The sequence below is a fragment of the Micropterus salmoides genome, unplaced genomic scaffold (assembly GCF_014851395.1).
Source record: "Micropterus salmoides isolate LMB-PRFRI ecotype aquatic unplaced genomic scaffold, ASM1485139v1 Ms_hic_scaffold_7, whole genome shotgun sequence".
NCBI classification, from domain to species: Eukaryota; Metazoa; Chordata; class Actinopteri; order Centrarchiformes; family Centrarchidae; genus Micropterus; species Micropterus salmoides.
In genome coordinates, this window is record NW_024044459.1 from 6,580,550 (window position 1) to 6,605,596 (window position 25,047).

General features: G+C 42.3%; 1 protein-coding gene across 2 annotated transcripts; it reads right to left on the reverse strand.

Moving 5' to 3' along the window:
- Positions 1-18: 18 nt before the first annotated feature.
- On the reverse strand, positions 19-25,039 carry atp2a2a (ATPase sarcoplasmic/endoplasmic reticulum Ca2+ transporting 2a). Of its 2 annotated transcripts, XM_038704660.1 has the most exons (21): positions 24,497-25,039; positions 23,319-23,336; positions 23,133-23,215; positions 19,737-19,841; positions 17,419-17,557; positions 11,075-11,155; positions 9,743-9,828; positions 9,103-9,567; positions 7,330-7,418; positions 7,022-7,124; positions 6,524-6,655; positions 6,306-6,425; positions 5,979-6,197; positions 5,544-5,879; positions 5,099-5,319; positions 4,164-4,366; positions 3,955-4,040; positions 3,730-3,863; positions 3,497-3,614; positions 2,638-2,758; positions 19-743 (listed from the first exon to the last, which is right to left on the reverse strand). In XM_038704660.1, the coding sequence occupies exons 1-21, from the start codon at positions 24,612-24,614 to the stop codon at positions 730-732; spliced, it is 2,991 nt and encodes a 996-aa protein (XP_038560588.1). In that variant the 5' UTR covers positions 24,615-25,039; the 3' UTR covers positions 19-729. The 2 variants fall into 2 exon arrangements, with proteins under 2 accessions (XP_038560588.1, XP_038560587.1); XM_038704659.1 differs by having other exon boundaries at positions 19-2,758; positions 24,497-25,038.
- Between the last annotated feature and the right edge of the window lie 8 nt (positions 25,040-25,047).

Here is a 25,047-nt window from a genome sequence, read left to right on the forward strand (position 1 = left end):
AAGAATAGCGAGCAAACCTTTCATGTATGACAGTTTTATTTACCTGAAACCAAAGTTCATGTGATACATTGTACAATCATCTCTGAAAATACAGTACAGCAGTTTGGCAAAAAATGCCAGTGGAGGGACTGCCTGCCGTTCTCAGGGTAAAACGTATGCAATCACTGCACCGCTGCACGTCCGCCTTCCCAGATATGGCAAAATCTGCTCCAAAACATGGTGCACGTCTCAGTGCAAAGCAAAATAAAAGGCTGTTTGGTTTTAAATATCCCGTAAAAGTATTTCCTTAGGAAAGATGAACTGGTTTTTTTGAGCTTATTTAACATTTGTACTATCTGACGAATGTCTATTCTATTTACCAATACTATACATTGTCTATTACACAAGTCTGGTAAAACAGATGGCTGACTCAGCGGACATGCACCATGGAATATAGTACAGGTTACTGTACATGGTACTAAGATCTTGGTCTAAAAATATGGCATGAGGATTGTATTGTAATCTAAGGCTCTTCATGCAGGAGGATGAAGCACTGGTGAGGTGAGATGGGCTTGTTTTCATCAGACATGTATTTATGGCCAGTCTATAAAAATGATGTATGAACTTTATGAGCCTCTGCCTTCCTATTAACTGACATGCAGCTCTTGTAAAGATGTGCTGCCCAAAACACACATGCACAACACAAAACAAAACCAAAGTTTCTGCGAGGAATTTAGAGTAGAGGAGGGCTTACTTGGCCTTTGCTGCAAAGGAAAAAAAAAAAAAAAAAGGAAAAATCAAATCAGTGGATACAAGAATCACAGGCCAATGTTAAAGCATCTGAGCAGCAAATCATTTCAATTCATCAATACTGGTCATAAAAATATATTAAGGTCATGCTGTGGGCAAGCAGACGATTAGGTCAAAAGACATGTATAAATAAAAAGGAAACAATAACACCATGTCCTGTAATGGTGGGGGGGCACTTAAAAGTCAGTGTGTCTGCCAGTTACCAAAACATGCTGCCAATCTACAGTCAAAAATAACCGGCACCAGTGACACTGCCAGTTTCAAATGCAAAAGGCTCCTATTTCTGCTCAGCGTGTACCTGGCACTTTGTGACATAGAAGGCATTTTTCAAACACCTTAAATTTTCTCCTCCTTTTCTTGTACCATTGAAAGTATGCTTTTAAAAAAAACTGCTAGTCCTATTAAAATATGAGCAGCTGTCATAAGAGCTACGAGAAACCACATAAACATGAGTGCTAGTTTGCATGCAGGACAAAGTGTACTCACTCTGCAGGTAAACAGGTGGAAGGCATTGGGAGAAACAACAGTTAGCTTTAAAACTAAAAAAAACCAAAGTGCTCACTGGCCTGGTATTACTGGAGCAGGCATGCAGAAAGGCTAAGACCACACGTAAGTAAACTGGTGTAAATGTATGGAGCATTTTGCCAGCAACAACAACAAAAAAAACAAATCTATACAGGGATTCTACTTTGTGTGCTATGTACAGATATACAGACTCTTCCAATGGCCGGTCGTCCACGTTGTGCTCAGTTGATAAGACTAACATCTTCTTGGTGCGTTTTTACATATTCAAGTACAGTATGTGCACATTATACATACATTAGAAAGATTACTGTAATTAAGAGGCAAAATTAAGACTGAATCTCAAAAATCAAAGAAAAAATTTAAATCAAGACAAATGTGTTTTCTTCAAGTAAACAAATTTAACAAATCTCAGGCTTTATCAAAAATTGCTCTGAATCAAACTGGTGACGTATCTTTGTCCTCTCTTCCCTCCGATAACAGAAAAGAAATACATTTTTAAAAACCGACAACATTAAAATGTGTGCGAGGGCTTTGTCTCTAATGCAAAACAAATTGGTGCTTACCTCAACACGTCAAATGAAATGGTTGTTAAGACAAATGTATAGCAATGGTCATATTAACAGCATTGAGGTAGCTGTGCTCTGCCTAATGCAGAAAATAATGGATGATTATGCATGGAGCTCAAAAATGACTATAGAGGTTCATGCTGGGGCAAATATATTCAAGTCTTGCCCCAAATTAGTATTGTCCTATACGATTCTTAGAATTACATCCTCATCACGCCCAGCATTTGTGTCCCCACAGCCCCTCCCAAAAATTACAAAATATTAATTATTATAAAATAGTGTAAATTCTCTGTACAGCTCAATACATAGCTCCAACATGGTGGACATCTCTAACTGTTTGAAACTGGGGATCAAAAGAGAGAAAAGCGGGATGGTGAAATAAAAACACATGGACGCAATGTCAATCAAAGTCATTAAAATATGACTAAACCCCCCCCACCCCGCCAAAAAATATGTATCGGTGAAAATGTCCTAAATACAAAAGGTCAGACTCTCATAGCGGGTGCAAGTATTGACTGTGAGTTGTTCCGAGTTAATGTAACTGTGTTAGATGTGTGTTAATGTCCACTTCACACTGGTGCACAAGGAGAGTAGTGTACAGGAGTCAGTTAGGGCCACAACATGGCAGACACGTTAGTGTCGGTGCTGTAGATCCATAGCACCAGGGGCAGGGAGATGGCCACGAAGGGCCAGGAGATGCCCTCGGAGCATGCAGACAGAGAGCAGCCTTTGCTGGCTGGCTTCTCCAGCTGTTTACCAAAGTCCGAGTAGTTCCTGGACATAAACTTAAGCAGCTCGTCTAGCAGGATGACGGGCAGGGAGATCTTCAGCACCATCATCCACTGGGTCAAATCCAGAGGGGTGATCTGGAAGATGACCTGGGAGAGAACACAGCATCATTTAACATTACAGCTACTTTTTACCCAGATTATGAGTGCACATGGTTTCAGCATGGGTAACTCCTGTACCCCACCAAATGTCCTGTCACATTCTACCCTACAGTACACACGACCAGTAGGGGCATTTAGTTGAATAGTATGGGGCACCTGGTGGCCTAGTGCAGGGGTTTTTAAAGCCTGAGACTTTGGGCCTCCCCTCAGACAAAGCTTGGGAAGAGACATCCCCCTTTCCCACCCTTACTTTACTTGGTTAGTTTCACTCAATTCCTGGATGCCTATGGGATCATGATTTTGTAGACACTCAACAATTGAGCCAAGATAGCCAAATATTGCTGTCTGACAACTTCAGACTATAATACATAAAGTTTCTGACTCTGAAAAGCTCCCAAAAACTACCGCTTTCCGCTGGTTGCTGGCAATAAGAAGACTCCGGGGAGGTCAAAGCGCCAGTCAGGAAACAGTCCAGCATTTAATATTTTAGCTTTAGAGTTGCTGGTAGGTCGATTTGAATGAACTTTTGACAAAGCCAGGATAGCTTCCCGCAGTTTCCAGTCTTCATGCTAAGCTAAGCAGCTGCTGGATGTAGCTTCATATCAGCCAGCTATTAAGAAGTGGTATCAAGCTTCTCACCACAAAGTAAGCAAATAAGTGTATTTCCCATAAATGTAGTAAATGTAAACGTTTAACTATTGTAAAATGATGTATTGTAAAACTCACAGGCAGAGGTTCCACATAGAGGATGAGGAAATGGAGGGACATGGAGAGGCAGATGGCCCCCAGGAGCCAAATATTATCCCAGGGAGGCATCCTCAGCAGGGACTGGTTCTCCGACAGACTGCACAGAAGAGAGAACACAGATGGTGAGTCATTTATACAGACTGACCTTCATTTTCTTAGTGCAAATGATCTTTAGAGGAGAGCTTTGTGGTTTCTGAGAGGCACTTTTTCACCTGTTGAGAGCATTGCACATCTCAATGGTGACGAGCACAGAAAGGGCCATGGTCATTGGGTAGGGCGACTCAAACACGTGGCAGTCCAGGCCATCAAACTCTGGGTTGTCTGGGGCGCACTGGAGGAAGTGGCTCTGTGGGGAGGCAGGCAGGGGAGTGAGGGGAGGAGAGGGAGAGGCAAAGAGCTGAGGGAGAGCTGAAGGATGATCACTCAGACAGACTTACCAGCTGGTAAAAAGTGAGCTGAGGTCCATCTTCAGAGACAGTAAACCACCAGGCGGCAGCTCCTACTGTGGCTGCTCCCACATAGCCTAAGAACAGAGACACCAAATAACATTAATATCCACAAATTGCTTATTTATCAAACTGCATGACAGCAAATTAAAGATTCTTCTGATACTATGTGAAAAAAAAAAAGATCATTATCAGCTAACCCCCAATGGCCAGGTATCTGAAGAAGAGCCAGCCAGAGATGAGGGGCTCCTTAGCGTTACGAGGAGGCTTTTCCATGATGTCCAGATCTGGGGGGTTGAAGCCCAGAGCGGTGGCAGGGAGGCCATCAGTCACCAGGTTCACCCAGAGCAGCTGAACTGGGATCAGCGCCTCGGGGAAGCCCAGCGCCGCCGTAAGGAAGATGCTATCAGTAAAAATAACACCAGTTAGCAACTGTCCTGTTCGTCAACAAAATGTTAGTCAACAACCTTTTTTCCATGACTAAGTCGAGACGTTGACGAGCTAAAAAAAAAAAAAAAAAAAAGAGCTTTGAGAATAAAACCTATGACGAAATGTATGTTTAGATGAGATTTTCCCCTGATTGTGTGTCTAGCCTGTCTGTGAAAACCTGTATCAACAAGGCATGCATTGCCCATCATTGATTGACGTGTGCAGATTCCCAGAATCCCAGGTGATGTGCTCCCAAACATCTAGGTGATACACTTTATTATAATTCGGCAGAAAGGAAAACGCTGCATTGATGGGAGAGTCAAGGCTAGAGATATCTAACTAAAAGGTAAGGAATCCAGATATTGCACAAGTAAAAGTGTTAAGAGACTGAAATGTTGCCTGATGAAGTTCAACACTTGATACCGTCACCTTGATTCCAATATCTGTAATAGCCTAAAATAATTAGTTAAATAAAATATTTTGACTTTTCATTATATTAAAACTGGAGTAAAACGTTTTGAGTTGTTGTCGACTAAAACTCAATGACAAAAATGCGACTAAAACTAATAAGCATTTTTGGCCAAAGATTAAGACAGCTGGCAAAATGAACACTGACACTGGACCAGGCCTGAACATCAGCACTGCATGTTGGATCATCAATGATATAAATACAATTCTCAAGTCATCTGCTCCTGAAGAGACTCACCAGACGACCTCCCCCACATTGGAGGAGATAAGGTATCTGATGAATTGCTTCATGTTATTGTAAATAGCTCTGCCTTCTTCAACGGCGGCCACAATGGAAGAAAAGTTGTCATCTGCGAGGACCATCTCAGAAGCGGACTTGGCCACAGCAGTGCCAGACCCCATCGCGATGCCGATCTCTGCCTTTTTCAAGGCAGGGGCGTCGTTCACACCATCACCTGTCTGTGGAGAAACATTTTGTTACAGAAGAGGAATTCCTTAGCACATCAACCACGGTGGTTATAAGGCTAAAGACAGGATACGCACAGGTCTGAGAACAACATGTTTAGCATGCTAACCAGATTTAGATTTAAGACCTACTTTACAGCCCAAATAAAGAAACAAAACGCTTGTAAACTCAGACTATTTGTAATAAAATGTTTAACACTAATGATCGGCTTTCATACCATGGCAGTGACCTCGTCAAATCCTTGCAGGAACTCCACAATCTTAGACTTGTGGGAAGGCTCGACACGGGCGAAACAGCGAGCGTGAGTCACAGCCTTACGCTGATCGGAGGGCGAGAGTTCATCAAACTCTCGTCCGGTGAAGGCCATGTGCTCCACGTCATCCTCATCGGACAGGATGCCAATGCGGCGGCAGATAGCCACAGCTGTGCCCTTGTTATCCCCGGTGATCATGATGACGCGGATGCCAGCCTGGCGGCACAGCGCGATGGAGGCAGCCACTTCCTGCCTGGGCGGGTCCAGCATGCCGACACAGCCAACGAAAGTCAGATCAGCCTAGAATGGAGAGATACAAAGATGTGACTGAATGTTTGGTACGGAAGAAAAAAAATACTCTACAAGTACAACTGTTATGTTAAAAAAATCTAAATTCACCTCATATGCTGAGAATTTGGCAGCGTCGGACAGTATCATGTCCTCCATTTTGGGTGGGGTGTCTCGTGTGGCCAGAGCCAAGCACCTTAGGGTGTCACGACCTGTCCCGTACTCACGGATCACAGACAAGATCTTTTCCTTGATACCTTTGCTGATGGGAACTTTGCTGTTGCCAACTCTGACGTGAGTGCACCTCTCAATGACTCCCTCCGGGGCCCCCTGTGTGGAAGAGCAGAGGAATAAAAGATTCACCACATGGTCGAAGACTGTCCGGCATCAAAAGCAAAGCCACTGATAAGCCTTCAGTACGTGTTTCTTCCAGTATACCTTGACAAACATCTTGCCCATGGAAGAACGAGACTTGTTGGGGGTGCAGTAGACCGACATGGACTTCCTGTCTCTGGAGAACTCCAGGGTGACCTCCTTCCTCATCAGCTGCTTGATGACCTGGTCAGACAAAAGGACAGGCAGAGTGAGACAAACCTGCTGAGTGGAAGCAGAGGAAATCTGCAGCGTGGGCAGGTGAGGGAGCTGCTGTCACTCACTGAGTTGCAGGCGTTAGCTCTCTCAATCTTGGACAGGTTGTGGACTTCAGTGTCGAAGACGTTCATCTTCTCCACCAGACAGGTCAGCGCCGTCTCTGTGGCCTCACCGACCTTTTCGTACACACCCTTCACCTGAAACACCATAACCATTTGTGTTAAATTTTTTCCTCCACGTAAGTGGATACATGTAAAGTCTGCCTATAGAGCTTATTTCACTCCAAACCACAGATGTAGAAGGAAACTTGTCAACGTCTCAATCCCTTGTGTTCCAAATAAGGACAGTTTGTGGATTTATGTATGTACAGTATATCTGTATATACACACAGTAAATCACCAGACTTTATACTACTTATACACAAAATAAACTGTCACTTTTCCGTTTTTTTTACAAAATAACAATAAAATAATTGAACACGCACACACAAATCATAATCAAAAATCATGTAGGCCAAAGTTACAATCTACACGTGTAAAGTAAGAAGCAGGCAGGGTTCAGACCTCGTTGAAGTCCAGAGAGGAGTCATTACACAGGGCACAGATTGTAGCCAGTTCAACCAGGGCATCATACTGGGAGGTTTTCACTGGTTTACCATCCTGGTACCTGAGGATAGTACAGAGTATTAACCTGTGTCTGTGTGCATGTGTGTGCACAGTTCATATAACAATAAGAACCTTCTTTAATGTTGGGTTTAAATACCCATCTTTAACCCCATATGTTCAATTCCCATACAATTAAAGTCAATTAATAAGATATTTTAGCTTTCACCTAGATTTGCCTGTTATGGAGTCAGTTGTACAGTACTCACACTTCTCCCTCAGGGGCGTAGGTAGAACCTGTGATGGTGAACTCTGATAGAGAGCAGCTGTCACCTTCGGCTTTGTTGATAATGAACATCTGGAGAACAAAAGAGCAGATGGGACAAAAACAAAACTTGAGTTTTTCAAAGCAGACACAAATTGATCATGTCAGTGTCAGTGAGTCAACTGCCAGTGTCTTTACTGACACAGCAGGTGGCAGCAGAAACCACAGAAATCCCAAGCGGGCCTGAAGAGTGAGCTATTTTTAGACAGTAGATTAGCCTGCAGCTTTACAGAGTGTGTGTCTGTGAGGGCCAGGCTGGGTGGCCCGCGGCCTAATGTGACAAAAGGGTGTTTAGTTTCTCACTATAAGTAAACAGAAGTGACTGTGCTGTGCCCAAAAGGAAGAAGCCGCAGTGCCAGGCCTGCGCCCTGCAGCACACACACACACACACACACACACAATCAGAATATGGGTGATGACAATCAGTCAAGCCCTCTTCAAACTGGCAGCCAAACGTCACATCCTAGTGCTGCTTTTCTCTGAAGGAATGCCTATTTTCTGTAGTTATCACACTTGTTTTAGTACAACAGTTTTAAAAGACCATTCCAGCTCGATGATTGCCAGTGCAAAAGTTACATCCTAACCCTTTGTCTTGAGTGCAAATGTTTTCTCTTTTCAGCGGTTTAATATATGGCTCTCTGTGAATCACTATACATCACTGAACAGCAGTGATTGCAGAATCACAAGGCTATTTTATCATTGCCAATACAACATGTGGCCCAAACTACCGTTTGATAAAAACTGAATTAATGCTACAAATCTAATTCAGGCTGAGCCAAAGTTCTGAGAAAGCACTGAACAAGCAACAAAGGAGGATTAAACTTTAATTAATGCTGAAATGTCTTGTTAACGTAGGGCTAAGTAGCTCTGGGGTGCCACTCACAGACAAAGAGAGAGAGAGAAAAGAACTACAGGCTGGCTGCTTTGCAGCTTGGTGACGCAAGACCAGTTATGCAACAGCAGCACTGCAAGTCATCCAACAGCTCAATGTAGATTAGAGGAGCGGCAGCATGTAGCCTTCTTGTTAATAACCTGGATACTTGATCACAAGCAACATTCCACTCTCTCTGTATTAGGATTTCCGCTGACGAATCAACTGAAAGTGACGCAGTCAGTTTCTCTAACTGCTATCACCTTACTCAAACCCCAAGCAGGGTGTGTGTAGGGTATCAAGAACCGGTTCCAAGGTGGAACTGGAAATATTTCAAGAACTGTGGATTCATTAAGAAAGGTTAATTTCTATAGTGCTCATTGGTTCCTAACTTTCTGCATATTTCAGTCCCGCTCCTGATGGAACTGCAGTGAGTGTGTGAATGCACCATGTTCACTGTATTGCGGTCTCCCAGCTACAGTGACGCCCCAGATACAGATAACCCTAACAATAGCAACATCTCACGCTCAGGTGCAAAACACAGATGAGCTGACATTCACCTTTTATATGGAAGATAAACGAATGATATCTACAAATTATTCCAATATATAAAATTATTAGATCCAAGTCCCCAGAGACACGCCTCTAGTACAGAAACTCAGCTCAATTTAGCATCAAAAAAAGACGACGAGCAAGGAGAAAGTGGATGAACGTCAACAAACAGTGCCAAGATTTGTGGTGAAGGGGTTGGAATCAGAACTGAACTATAGTAATAATAAGAAAGAATCGGAATCAATAAAATCGAAACAATACCCAACGCTAGGTGTGTGTATTTGTGAGACTCACTCTGCTGACAGACATCTGGTTGGTGGTCAGGGTTCCCGTCTTGTCAGAGCAGATGACAGAGGTGCAGCCCAGGGTCTCCACGGATGGCAGGCTACGGACAATGGCGTTCTTCTTGGCCATGCGGCGAGTGCCCAGGGCCAGGCAAGTGGTGATGACAGCAGGAAGACCCTCAGGGATTGCGGCCACAGCCAGTGCCACGGCGATCTTGAAGTAGTAGACAGCCCCGCGGATCCAGGACCCCCCATGGACGGGGTCGTTGAAGTGGCCAATGTTGATTATCCACACGGCGATGCAGATGAGGGAGATGACTTTGGATAGCTGCTCGCCAAACTCATCCAGCTTCTGCTGCAGGGGTGTTCTCTCCTGCTCGGTGGCCACCATCTCATCACGGATCTTACCGATCTCTGTGTTAACACCAGTGGACACGACCACACCCACGGCCTTCCCAGCAGCAATGTTGGTACCCTGAAATAACAAGCAATATACTTATTATATTGAAATAATAATAACTTTCGATGTTATCACATGTAGTTGGGCCAAAAACTGGTGCAAGTCTTTCCAGGACGTTAACAAACTAAACAAACTAGAAGTTGAAGGACATTAACAGGGTGTGTGATAACTTGCGCAGAGTTGAGCTTACAGAGAAAAGCATGTTCTTCTTGTCCTGATTGACAGCACGGGGGTCTGGCACAGGGTCGGTGTGTTTGATGACAGAGACAGATTCACCTACAAAGACAACAGGGCAGCAGGTTAAATTATATCTATCTTTAGAGGATCTTAGGAACAAAGCACAGCCAAATATCTCTATAGACAGATCTGTGTTGCTGGTCATTCATGCTGCCTCACTGATCTTTCCCCATGCTCATGAATGTTTCAAATAAGCACGGTTGTTTCTGAATTAGAAATTTTTCATTGTCAGCCAGCTATTCTGGTTCTTCAAACAAAAGGTGGAAGATTGATTTATAAATCTTGGATGAGGTTAGTTTGGATAACTTTGTGCTCTTATTTTGAAATAAAGGGAAGCGTCACTGGAGAGTCTGAATTCAATTTAAAGCTGTGGAATGGATTTTATCCAAAGCATAATTATGAAATGAAATGTTAATGTAGCCTCAAATAAAACAGGATTGGCATGGCCAGTTACTACTGCATCTGCTGCTCATGGCAGCCAGAGCAAAATTTATGTTTAGGAAGGTTAAGGCCATATCTGAAAACAAAACCCATTGATAAGGTATACAGTTCTTAAAGAAGCGTCTGAAAACAGTAAATCTAGATGTCTGTAAAGGTTCTCAGTCATCCAGGTCATAGTTATCCAAAGAAGGTTAAATTCAAGGGCAACTGGACTTGGCTGAAGATACTAGAAGACGTTTCGTCTCTCCTTCTGAGTGTTTATTTACATCTGAAGTTTATTTACATGTGAAGGATAAAGGGACACTCGTTTGAGGATCAGGTGCACATGTTATACAGGTTTTAAAGAGGTTTCAAGGAAGCCATCTACACCCGGGTTGAAAAGCAGTCGCTGAACAGAGGTGGGGGTCTACGCCACCACTCATCCCCTACTTACAATGCTGTCCTTTCATCACTTCCCAGGAAACTCAACAAGCATTACCTCTTGGCCTCAGGGGAAGATACCAACAATGGCCACGGGTGGTTATAACAACCATAACGACTTTCGTTACCACAGCTGGGAGCACTAGCGAACCAGCAGTTTCGATGATCCTGCCAACGATCCCACAGAGGTTAAATAGCTGAGTTTCCCTACCAGTCACTTCAGAACTGAAGAAGTCTTTTGGATGAGAGACAAAACATTTTCTAGTATCTTCAACCAAGTCCAGTTGCCCTAGACGTTAACCTTCTTTGGATAGTTAAATCTATTGCAAAATCCCCACGTTATTGTGAGAAACTGAGAATCTAACTGATAGAAAAGGCGAAGGAAAATAATTTGATGGTGATATAATGAGCAGCCATGTCTTACCCGTCAGAATGGACTGGTCTACCCTCAGAGTTGTTGATTTGATTGAACAGATCCGAATGTCAGCAGGCACCTTATCTCCAACTATAACCAAACAGATCCACAATTAGAGAAAATACACAAACAAAACCGCCAAACCACAAGGAGCACAGAGAGAGATCTAATGAAAAAAAAAAAAAAAAAAAAAAAGAACAAACAGTTAAATTGTCCCAACATCATATATTATGGCCAAACAGTCTTTTAATAGCAGTCCACGTATGCACTCCTGGTACTGTGCAATGCTGTGTTTGTGTGTACAGGCTAAATGAAGATTTAACAGTTGCGATCTTGTCTATCTTCTGCAGACAGTAACTTGGCATTAGTGTAAACTAAACTGATGAAGCACCGCTCATTACAGAGAGTTTGCTGTGCCACACAGCAGCAGAGCAGTGCTGTCGTCGCTGCAGGGAAAGAGAAGGAGAGCCAAAGAAAGAGGAGGAAATGAAGGACCTGTGAGCCATAAAAGGCCCGTCTCAAAGGAAAAGGCCAATTTGGGTAGATTTGAATTGCGGTGACCCAATTCAGCTTCCTAATGGTACATAAAGGCAATGGAAACTAGGGAAATGGTTCAGGCTATGGCACAGTTCTGTGGGCGTAGTCTACATATAGGCCTAGTTAAGTTAAAAATGCAAAGTGTGTCAAATTGTTACAAGAACATGGTATAGTTATAATCCAGGAACCAAAACAAGCCTGTTAAATATCTAAGAATCTAACAAAACATCAAGAAAAAAAAATCAAAAACAAACAAAGATTTGATCAAATGTACCAATGTCCAGATTCCCATTTCAGGGAGACACGCACAGTAATCCAATCCTTGAGAGAAGGGAGGGGGAAAAACTGCAATGGGACCAACAATGCATGCAGCCAAAAATAGGAAAGGCATTTCAACATGTTCCCCAAGTTAAAATGTGGCCATGTGATAGCCGTTTCCTCATCATTGCACAGCACAGAAAGAGACAAGGGGCCAAAGACTGGGCCCCAGCTCTCCTCTACATGACCTTGGAGTCCTTGGAGACATATGTAATACAATCATCACAATACCTATTCCGTTACCAAGTGGATGTCCACATTTTTACACATTTCCAACTTCTTGTACAGCCTTATTAAAGTTGCATGCATTTCAACTTGTCATCGACTTGTCACTATGAGACACCGCCCTGTGAGCTACATGACCGTCAACTCATAAAAGATGCCCTGACAGCGGTGCCAGGAACTCTGATCTGTCAGCAGGCCTGGCCAGACAAGACGGACAGCGACAGCTTTTCTGAGAAAGACTGATGTCGAGCCCAGTTGCATCTTTAAAGCATCTGAACCTGGAACGACAGGTGCAATGGAAGCTTCCCTTCTGAGAAGGTCAGCGATGCAGGCTTAGGGTCAGTTCAACGTACAAACTAAAACTGCAGTTAACTTCCTGCTTGTGTGGATCAATAATCTTAGCACATTGAATAGAGGAACTCATTTCATAGCTACACTTAACTTTCTTAAAAAGGAAATGATCCCATCCCTGGAAGAGATTAAAAGGATTACCCTTCGCTGCACCACAGGAACAAAAGGCAAAAGAGCTTTACAATTACATCCTAGATGGTTGTGTAACACTTCTGAATGTACTCACACAAAGAAACCAGTGAGTGAAAAGACTGACACTGTGAAAAACTGGAAATGTCCTGATGAAGAGTGTGTATATCATGTCCCTTTATGTCAACATCCTACTTGGTAGCAGACCAAGTATCTCCTCAGGCATGACCACATTTTCACCAACAGATTTTACAGTGACAAAAGCTCAGACCCTGGTGATGCATTGCACCCAATATGACTCTCAGAGGTGCCTTTTAAACAGACTTTTCAATAGCAGGCGAGCCAGTCACTGAACAGAAGCTGCCAGCTTTGACTGGCACCTGCCTCTGCCGGGTGTTAGGGGAAAGCGTGTGGTGCGGCAGGCCAGATTTCCTCTGGGCCAGCCAGGAGGGTACATGTGCTGATGGCAGCTGAACAAAAGGCTGATCTCCTGTCATGTTGAGTGGGCCATTTTAGAACGGTCAACAGGTGAAGCACCCTGCAGATTTCCAACACAGCTCTACTTCTGATTAACTCACAAGCTACATTTACAATAATGCCAATACTTTATTCAAATGGATGCGTTGTCAAAAAAAACACATACCAACCGTTCGCTGCTTCTTCAACACTCAATTAAACCCCCCCCCCCTTCTAACCTTTGGCAACCAGGTTCGACTGGAGAAGCTACGTTACCATACCTCAGCACAATCAATAGAAGAAAATGCAATGCAAGGAAATAAAATCATAAACTTATTGCTGCAAATGTAAGGGAGCACACATTCCATATCATGCGATATCGATAATTATCACAATAAATGTCAAATCATTGTTTTTTGAGGTTAAAGGTTGATATTTGCTCCCGAGCGAAAGATGGAGATATCCGAAGGTTAATTGTGTAGTTAAACTTTTCTTTATTGTCAAAACATGACAAACAGTGGATCACTTCACAAATCTGAGAGACAAATATGATTAGTAAATCTTTTTTTAGTCCCCTTTCCCGTAATTCAAATGAATTGAATCAAACATTTATTGACGATATATTGAACATTTGTTATATTGTTATTGAGGAAAATTCTATTGCGATAATTGTAATTGTTTTATTGCCCAGCCCCCAACTGTATGGTGTGCATGTGTTAGCACAGAGTCACGAGTGTGTTTCACTATTTTATCAGCAGACAAAAGCAGAATAAGTAATATTTAGGTGGCAGTAGGCTGTAAGAGAGATAAATCACTATTTACCAACAGCTGACTAGTTTCTTGACTCCCCGCTGTTGCAGATGCAAACACGTGTCAGCTGACTTTGGCTCCTCACCTCTGACCTCAGTTATGCACCATCTCCACACTGTCTCCCTGATTTTATGAATCTCAAGAAGCAGCCGCAGGCTGGGCCTCCACAGAGCATGCAAATGTTTCTGTTGCCATAGTGACAACCTGTGTCCCGGGACTGGGAGCACTAAAAGTCCTGACAAAATTAACTTGGGGTGTTAGTGTAGTGTTTAATCTTGATTTTAACCACTGCGCTAACATTTTAAGGAGTATTCACCACGGCCCACACGTGTGCCCACATAGTGTGCATAAACAAATTAAGGACACAAGGATCTGGACTTAAAAATATTAGCAGACTGAACGTAATGTAAATACCACACAAAATATAATACCTCACTTGTCCTTGCTGGCATGTACGACATTGAAATGTTAATGAGAAATGCGTGTGATCACTTGAGATCAGCATACATTTTATATCTTAACATCAGGTCAGAAGGGTACATTCCCTTCATGTCTTAAGGTCAACACTTTCAGTGGTGGCCCCTCGTGAAAGCCTTTCCTGGGACAAAATTTGGAATAAATCTGTATAAAACTAGAGGTCAGCTTTAATGGAAAACTACTACTTCAATAGGCGGTACGAGATTCCTTTAACCCCAGACATTTGGGTTTACACACACACACACACACACACACACACACACACACACACACTTTATGCAGAACCGTACATGCATACTTCTCTCCCAACTTTCTATTCAACCAAGCACTGTGCCTACTGATTTCGCCGATTAGCGTCATCAACTCACCCCGTTTGGTTTGAATAAAAACCTCTGTGCCCTTCTGCAGGACTTCACTACAAATTAGGTTTTGACATTTCTAAAGGCAGCTTCCCTTGTCGGCAAGATTAGACCATTCCTCTCAGTCTTGCTGACAAGTCAGGAACATTTGCCAAAAGACAGTCCCTCCGTGACAACGGACGCTTGCCAGACCACATTAAATACCACATACTATCCATGGTGTCTGGAATCTTAGCAGTGGGTGCGGGTGCCAAGGGCTAGGGTCGCTGTGCATTGAGCTTGGTGGGGTGGGACGGTTATCCACAAAGTGCTTCCCTATAAGGTCATCCCTTTCCAACACAATAGGAGCAGATCACAGATCCTCCCCTCTATACTCCCCCCCCACCACATGAGGCCCGTCACTACCCGACTCCACAGCTTCATAGGCAGCAGAGAACAAACCCACCGAGTTCTGCTACTCTGAGAAAAGGCCAACATCCAAATCTGCAAGCCCTCAACATCAAACTGTAAACTGGCAGCATTCAGTGTGTGCTGTTATGACAATAACTAAAATCTTTTGGATGGATCTAGTGAACTCTCCATGTTATCAGCTAATGTCATTTATTAGGAGTTAGTTAAGTGGGATTTGGCGTACTTTCCCACCTTAAAACAAATGCTTACTTATGCTTAATTATTACTGATCATTTCCATTCGATTATTTTAGAATATAAGCTATTCAGACAAAATCACTGCTGCGACTGTCAGTGAGATCATTTCAGAACAAGTCAAGGGTTAGTTTTGATGTGCCACTGCATACATTTGGCTGAGCCACATTGTTGTTCACGCATCTTTTATCAGCCCGACAACAACAGTCAAAGGATTAAACAGGACAGCCGACAGCAGCCCTTTGTGCTTAAACCGCTTCAAGATCAGAGTCGAAAACACCAAATAACAGAGACAAAACCAAGCATAAAACAGTCTAGTTTAGATAAAAGTCTGACAAATGTATTTCCATGACATTTAAACAAATTTCAGTGAGCATGCGACTAAGAGGCTGATGAGTGATGAGGTGTGAGTAGGAGGCTGCGTTCAAACCCACAGGAGCGCCCTGACAGAGAACAGCACAGATTGGCTGCAGGCTATTCTTCTCACGGCTGAGGCAGCCACAGAGGGCTTGTCTCAGTGTCCTCTACCTCGGCTCAACAACCAGCCGGCCATCTGCGTCATCACACTCCTCTGCATGGCAGGGGTCACTTTGCCGCCTCAGGAAAATATTCAGAAAAACAGGGAGCCTGACAGGAACCACTGTAGGAGGTGTCTGAAGGATTTAGGTAGTAAGTTGAGCTTTTAACCACAGGATAATGATTCAGTTTTGCAGCCTCAAGCTGCTGACAGCAAAGCCTACAGCTACCTTCATTAAGAGTTTTCCCATAACTAGGTCTCTTAATATGCACGAGGCGAGTGCATCTGACTCACAAGTTTCTTTAATCCTGAACCAAACAATTACGCTTTCTACATCCTGCTTCACCCGCAACGCATAATCCAAATGTCATGATTAGCACTGTCAACCAAAATCATATATATAGTAGACCATATAACACTAGAAACAAGATACATTTTAATTCACAGCTTACTCCTTCTCCATTTGCCCTTGTCAAGGTTACTCAGGAGTCCCGCTGAATGCTGTCCCACGTCAGCCACTGTGGCAATGTTCCCTACAGCAGGATTGGGGGGGTATGCACGGGTGGGACCAGACACCTGTCATCTTTACGACTCTATAAATACAGTATTCCATAATCTAACTGTCCCATGACAGCTAAAAATAAAACCTACCACTATGCACAAAAAAACAACGCATCACTTAAGTGGTTTAGGGTTAAACAGAGTATCGAGATAATGCAAGTTGTTCCAAGGACTTCAGCATACATCTGTCTCTGTTCATCCCTCTGCTTTACATCCTGAGGATTTCAGCTGCTGAAATACGCTGACTGCATCTCAGCAGCATGAATCACTCCAGCGCTTAGTTCACATACTGCATGGGGGTGGGGGGGGTGGGGAAACTGTTGAGTTGGGACAAGCTGTGAGGATGCAGTAGCAGCATGTTGTTTGAGTAAGCTCAAACTTGTGTGTGTGAGGAGACACACACACACACACACGCACAAAGGGTCAGTTGGGCCTTAATAGCATTTGCGCCCATCCCTTTGAGACAATGGGTTAATAAGAACATCTCAAAATACATCACTCCTGCAGGGTGAGTCACCTCTGCAGTGGCACATGGTGATGAGGGAGGTTTTAACTCAAGCATGTGCTAAATTTGATCCATGACCATACCTGTACTCATTTGATCTGTCCACTGTAGGCTTTACCTGAGGCAGAGCCAAAGAGCAGCGAAGAATTATCATTAAAACACCACATCTCTCATTTGATCTCCGAAAAACCAAAACAAACATGCATAACATACAAACAGCATAAAAACCATTTCAGTCTTAATGGAAGCTGCAGTGGCATTTTTCTGTGAATTTCAAGATTCATGTGACATCTAGATGTTTCCTTTGCTTGAGAGAAGTTTACAAATTAAACAGACAACTAAACCTTTCACACTTCAGTTAGTCTAAGGAACATATACAACAGTATAACAGCAGATTAAAGTTAAACCAGTAATAACAATACCAACCACGCTATGTCCATTTAAATATGCACAGGTCAACCTACCAGCAATCTCTACAATGTCACCAGGCACAATGTCTCTGGCCTTGATCCTCTGCACAGTTTTCCTGTCCTGCCGGTACACTTTCCCCATCTCAGGCTCGTACTCCTTAAGCGCCTCAATGGCATCCTCAGCATTGCGTTCCTGGTGAGGAGAAAATGAGATTCAGTGCCACAGATTTCAGAAACGCTCTAAGATGAACTCAATATCACATAAGCTCATACACCTTAGCTCTGCTGGACTAACAGGTTAGAGACTAGTTGGACTAGTTGGGACATTTAGGTATAGGAAAATGGGAATATAAAATCACATAGATTTCCTGCCTCTTGATGTTTTCCAATTTTCTCCCTCACCAGCATCTTCATCCTCAGAGCAAACTACCCACTCATTTAAAAAAAAAAAAAAAAAAAAAAAAAAAAACATGAAAAAGCCAGCCTCATACAGTGGATAGAAAAATGTACACACCCCTGTTAAAATGCCAGCTTCTTATGATGTAAAATAATGAGATAAAGATAAATCATGTGAATAAAAATAAAAAAGTGTGCACACCCTCTTATAACTGGGGATGTGGCTGTGTTCAGAATTAACCAATCACATTCAAACTCAGGTTAACTAGAAGTCATTACACACCTGCCATCATTTAAAGTGACTCTGATTAATCACAAATAAAGTTCAGCTGTTCTAGGAGGATTTTCCTGATATTTTCTTAGTTGCATCTCTGAGCAAAAGTCATGGTCCGCAGAGAGCTTTCAAGGCATCAGAGAGATCTTGTTGTTGAAAGACATAAGTCAGGAGACGGGTACAAAAGAATTTCCAAAGCATTAGATATACCATGGAACACAGTGAAGACAGTCATCATCAAGTGGGGAAAATATGGCACAACTGTGACTTTACCAAGAACTGGATGTCCCTCCAAAAATGATGAAAAGACTTCCAAGAGGCCTACAGCAACATTAAAGGAACTGCAGGAATTTCTGGCAAGTACTGGCTGTGTGGTACATGTGACAACTATCTCCCGTATTCTTCATATGAATGGGCTATGGGGTAGGGTGGCAAGACGGAAGCCTTTTCTTACAAAGAAAAACATCCAAGCACGGCTGAAGTTTGCAAAAACAAACATCAAGTCCCCCAAAAGCATGTGGGAAAATGTGTTATGGTCTGATGAAACCAAGGTAGAACTGTTTGGCCATAAAAAAACAACAACACTGCACATCACCCAAGGAACAGCATACCCACAGTGAAGCATGGTGGTGGCAGCATCATGCTTTGGGGCTGTTTTTATTCAGCTGGAACCGGGGCCTTAGTCAGGGTGGAGGGAATTATGAACAGTTCCAAATACCAGGCAATTTTGGCACAAAACCTTCAGGCGTCTGTTTGAAAGCTGAAGATGAAGAGGAAGTTCACCTTTCAGCAGCAGACAACGACCCAAAGCACACATCCAAATCCACAAAAGCATGGCTTCACCAGAAGAAGATTAATGTTTTGGAACGGCCCAGCCAGAGCCCAGACCTGAATCCAATTGAACATCTGTGGGGGGGATCTGAAGAGGGCTGTGCACAGGCAATGTCCTCGCAATCTGACAGATTTGGAGCGCTTTTGCAAAGAAGAGTGAAGATGTGCCATGCTAATGGCTCCTACCCAAAAAGACTGACTGCTGTAATAAAATCAAAAGGTGCTTCAAAGTATTAGTCTAAGGGTGTGCACACTTATGCAACCAGGTTATTTGAGGGTTTTTATTTTTCATTTTTCCCCCCTCAAAGATTTCGGTTTGTTTTTCTATTGAATTGCTCACATTATAGGTCACATTAAAGGTGGAAAGAGTTCTGAGATGATTTATCCTGGTCTCATTATTTTACATAAGAACCTGGCATTGTAACAGGGGTGTGCAGACTTTTTCTATCCACTGTATGTAAAGGGCGTCCAGAAAGACTGTTGGTGACAACAGGAAGCCTTCTTTGATACATGCACGTGTTGACATACAGCGCAAGCGCAGTACAACAAATGTTAAACCTACAAATACAGCAGGCTGCCGTACTGATAGATTTGATTCATGACATTCTACACCCATATTCAGCTATGTCTTTAACAACATAACAACACAACAAGAGCTTTGGCACCATCTCTAGATCATGTCTGTTCTCGCTTTCAGATTGACATACTTGGCTGCTGGGTGTGTTAGGTTCACCTGTTACATCTTGTGAAATCCAACTACAAAAGTTTTTTTCTGTTGAAACTGAGTCAGAGAGGTGTTGTCCCAACATTTTGGACGCTGCAGTTCATGATAACGTTGCAATGGATTAGAATAGGTCTGGAAGTTTCTCACCTGCCACACACCGACAATGGCGTTGGCTATAAGAATGAGTAAAATTACAAATGGCTCCACAAAAGCTGTGATTGTTTCTTCTCCCTCCTCAAACCAGGCCAGGACCTGAAAGCAGTACAAAAAAGAAGTCATTATTTATTCAGGACATTTAACAGAACAAGCAGGTGTTCGCTTACTACAATGAGAATAAGAGACAAATCTAGACAGAACAAACAAAGTGGTTCAAAACAGATAAAAATAATCTCTGATAGATGGAGACATGCTGTACAGTCACATATGATACATTTAAATGAACTGCTTAGGATTTTCATCTCGAGAGCTTTTTGACAATTTCATTTAAATAATTTTAGGGTTTAGCGGTTTATCAGTTGCCAGAAGCTCTATACTAAAGACAGTGATTGTTAATAGCTGAGGATGATCTTATACACTTCCTACATAGAACTTCATGTACTGAGAGAAAAGAAAAAAAAAAATAAAATTGTACAACTGCATCTTGACACGCTTAGGTTAAAATTTGGAAATAAACGAGCCTCTGTAGCTTTCCTCTACTACTCGCAGCGAATTTCTTCTATTCACTGTGGGCCACTGCTGTTATCCGCCCGTAGATACTACAGCCCAACCTGACCTGTGTAGGAATGCAAGCTTCTTCATTAGCATTTGACTAAAAAATGCAAACATGTCAGCCATCAAGAAGATTGTAGGAACTCCCAAAGATTGCACAAAGATTAACAAAGCTGGGCCTCTAGCATATAGAACCTCTTACTGCTAGGAAAAAAAAGACAGTATTCTTACCTGCACTATCATTTGGCTTGCCCTAAAATTACCCTGTGTCTCACAAGCAATTAGTTAATGTCCCATAATATAATAAAGCAATCAACCTCAGTAAGAGGCTGTAAGTATCTAGCTGTGGTAGATGCCAAAGACATTTTAAATTGCATAACTTAAATGGACAGCATAAGTCTTAATAGCAGTGTCAATACTGAAGCACAGGGCTCAGTGTTCTACTGCATCTCATGTTTGATTTTTTTTGATAGAACTAGACAAAAGCAGACAATTCTCACATCCGAGAAGCTGGAACATGTACCAAAAAAACCAACACACATTTATAGTACTTGACCTCATAAAATGAGTTTATAAAAAAAAAAAAAGGAGTAAACGCTTCACTTTTCTGTCAACACCAAACTGAATCATGCAAACACAACTAATCAAAACTTGTATGAGTTTAGAGATTTAGTTTTGATAAATTACAATAAGTAAACAAATCCTGTACTTGAGTAAAAGTACAGATACCCCTTGCTAAATATGACTCCACTTAAAGTAGAAGTCTTCAATTTCAATTTCTACTAGAGTCAAAGTACTAAAGTACCTGCTTTTAAAAATACTTCAGTATGAAAAGTTAAAAGTACTATTAGTATGGTTATGTTTGTCAGGGGTTGCTGACATGACAAACAGAATTTAAAAATATAGCAGGCAAACGTTCCTTTTTATTAAACAATGGCATTCATTATAAACAGGTTGCCATTTCAATAATAATTCAAGTTACTCAGTTCTAAGTGCGTGTGTGTGTGTATGGTGGATGAAGTATTGCATTGAAAATGTTACTTAAGTAAAAATATGTAAGTAAAAGTACTCAAAGTGTCCTTTGGCTGTTATACTATTATATATTCGATTATTATTATTACTCATGCATTAAAATAAAATCAGGATTTTACTGTTTTAATTGTTAAGGGGAGCTCATTTCTAACTATTTTGTATCGGATTGCAACTACTGATTATTTTCTTTGTGTGTTAATCTGCTGATTATTTTCTCCATTAAATCGATTTTCGAAATTCTGAAAAAAATAAAATGAGAAATGCCACCACGATTACCCAGAGCCCAAAGTGACACCTTCTCAATGCTTGCTTTGTCTAATCAACAGTACAAAGCTCTAAATTATTACAAATAAATTAGAAATAATCAGAAGGAAAAGCAGCTAATCTCCACATTAGTGAAGCTGGAACCGTGAAATGTTTTTACATGGAAAAATGTCTTAAACGATCAAAGTTGTTGCCAGTTAATTTCAATGTCAATCTAATAATGGTGTCAGCTGTACTTCTGTAAAATATTGGATAGTTTAATTTATAACTAAACATATTTTATTAAGTCTTCATATGTTTTGTGTGTAAAAATCTTAATTTTTAAAGTAACTAGTAACTAAAGCTGTCAGATTAATGTAGTTAAGTAAAAAGTACAATATCTCCATCAGAGATGTAGTGGGGTAGAAGTAGAAAGTGCCATGAAAAGAAAATACTCTAGTATGTATAAGTACCTTAAATTTGTACTAAATGTAGTTAATTACTGTCCATCACTGGAAACCACAACAGTTAGCCAACAGCTTCCAAACTGGATGCATAATCAACGATGGGAGTGATTAACTCTATGTTGAGGTGGGCATATGCGTTTGTCTGATAAGAGCCCTCCCACTGAGGAGTGACGGTCCAAATTTGGTCTCGAGTGGTGCTCTGTTCCCCTGTCAGACAGCAGCCACTGACACCTCTGTATCACCTGACTGGACAATGCACACTTACATACCAGCTCACACACACACATACACACGGGGGGGGGGGCTCACTTATCAAAATGTTGTTCTGCCATCTTAATCTACTGTGCAGACGATTCAAAGAACGTGGAAAGAGTAAAATGATTCAGGCATCGCACAATGGCAAAAATTAATTCCAGTTTTTGATCCATCTCTGAAGATTTTCAAAACATACCCATTTGGTAGTTTGATTCCATACAAACGTGTGGTTTTTGCTCACATTTGGAGAGACAAATATTGCAAAATTTAAAGAAATATATGCTGAGGATACAGTCCATGAACATTTATCTTGTGTAGCACTCAAAGTCGGGGGCCCAAGGGAGAGCAGTCATTACACAGCAGCCAAGCTTAACGACTCAAATGTCTTACTTGGCAAGTGGTGATTGCAACTCAATGCTGCTACTGCTGTTGTCACCATTCCTCAGATGGGTCGCTAGCCTTCTCAGCTGTTTAACTCTTTAATATGGAAGTGTAACCCCAACCGGGTTAAACAAACTGAAGACGTTCACACTTCGGCACCATGCATTGCATAAACTGTTCCCCTGCCATTCCAACACACAGGGCTTTATAATAATCCTGTCTGCTATTTTGACTTCACATTAACACAATGTCTCAGCCCGAGGTGGAAAAAGAAAGCTGTGTGTAGGATGCGCTGACTTGTCTGACTTCCCTTAGCTTTTTAGATTATCTTTCTCATTTACTGGACAGGTTATTGAGTAACAGGGGTGACAGTGGGGATTTAAAAAAAGAGCTGACTTGGACTTACAACATCACAAGAACAGGAGATGGTGCAAAGAAAATGCAGAGATATACTTACAAAAGATATACATGCTGCCAGCAGAAGAATTCGAACAAGTAAATCTTCAAATTGTTCAAGGACAAGCTCCCACAAAGATTTCCCTGCAGAAAGGAGAGTTGGTGAAAAACAAACAAAAAACCAATCCATCACAGAAACGTGTTATCATTAAATGACAGTAACAACATCAGTGACAGTAGTGATTACCTTCCTCTGCTGGTAACTCTGTGTGTGTTTAGAGATGTGGCAGTCAATCCGGGGGGTTCACAGGAGATGGACAAAAAAGAAAAGACAAGGAAGGTAAGTGGTGTATAAATACATTAAAAACATTTAGCCAGATGGAGTCTCAGTTACTGTTTCTTGATGGGGAACTGACTCCCGCAGCAAGAGGACATCTGCATGTTCAGAGCAAATGAGTGCTTCCTTGAGAGGGCCAAATCTCAGACAAGCACAAGTTGGTGTCAAAACCACCAGCATTTTCCCGGTTTCACTTCACATTTTGATGACTTAGTCAGACATACTGTACAAAAGGGGATGTTGTGTATTGAAAAATTACAATGGTGTAGTGAGGGTGTTGATCTGCTTGACCATTAAACAAGAAACAATCATATAGCAATAGTTTTGTTGCATCAGGTTTACACTTCTGACTATGGCATTTAACTTCTCTCCCTTCATCTGTGTTACACAATAAGAAAAAAAAAAAATAGAAAATAGAAAAACTCCAATCAATTTAGAGTTCAGAGTGGATAAGGGGAGGGGAGTATACCCGCCATGACCTCCCAGGTGATATTAATATAAACAGCTGTTTAGGCCTGGGACAAGAGAGATTAACTTTGACCGATAACGTTACTCCAGCGATCCTGTGGCCACTGTTCAGTGTCAAATGCCTGCCGGATCTCCAGGCAGATGGGCTGGTGTGTTGCAGTTCTGCTTTCAGGAACATCCAACAAGGTGACTAGTGCTCAACAATGACACGGTGCTTAACACGGTCTCCATATTTTACGACTACTGTCAACAATGTCACCATGGGGTTATGTTTAACAACGCTATCCCAGTCAACTGCGTTAACCATGATACAACAATGTCGCCATACCTAACAATGTGCCACTGTTCAACAATGTAGCAGTGTCCTGAGTAGCCAAATGATTAATTTGTTAATGTGTAAGAAACCCTCGAGGTCACCAGTGATGACGTCAGCTGAATGACTTTACGGAGCCGGGTAACACTGGCCTGGCCTGGCCGGCCCGGCTCGGTGTGGTTGACTTTTACCCCACATACTGAATACTGTGCTCACGCTGCCCGTGTTAACAGTGACATGGCATTTTGAGCCGCGTCTCATTCACAACAGCCGCATTGGTGGTGGTCTACAGTGTAAAGTGTCGTACCGTTTAGGCCCCATTTCTCCCTCTGACGTTTCACCTGGTCCAGGGAAAGTCCTGTGCTTTCATTGACGCAGAAATAACTGTAAACTTCTTCCACACTCTTCGTGTGTGCGTTCTCCATGGCGGACAGGCGGCTTCCCACACAGCTTTACACAAAATAACGGCCGTATGGTAAAACTGTCAACACTTTCAAAGAAATAAGGAGTTTTCCAACTGAGAGCTGTGCATTCACACTCGGATAGCTATCGAAAGCTATTGAACGCGGTCTGAACGTGTCCCCCTGGCCCCTGTTAGGATTTTTCTTCCCGCAAATTACGGAAATGTTGTGGTGAGCCAAATTCCTCTTCCCTGCGTGGATGAATATTACTCTGACCGTCCTCTTATCTCCGAAAATGATGGGGAAGCGTCTGCGGCAGTGTCCTACGTTGAGGACTGCATTCACCCGGTCCAGTCTTCAGTAACGGTACTACCGTGGCGTGTCCTGCCTCACAGTGGCGCAGCTCTCTGTGACTCCACTCGGTGCTGACAGTCTGATTTTATCAAAGTGCCTCACT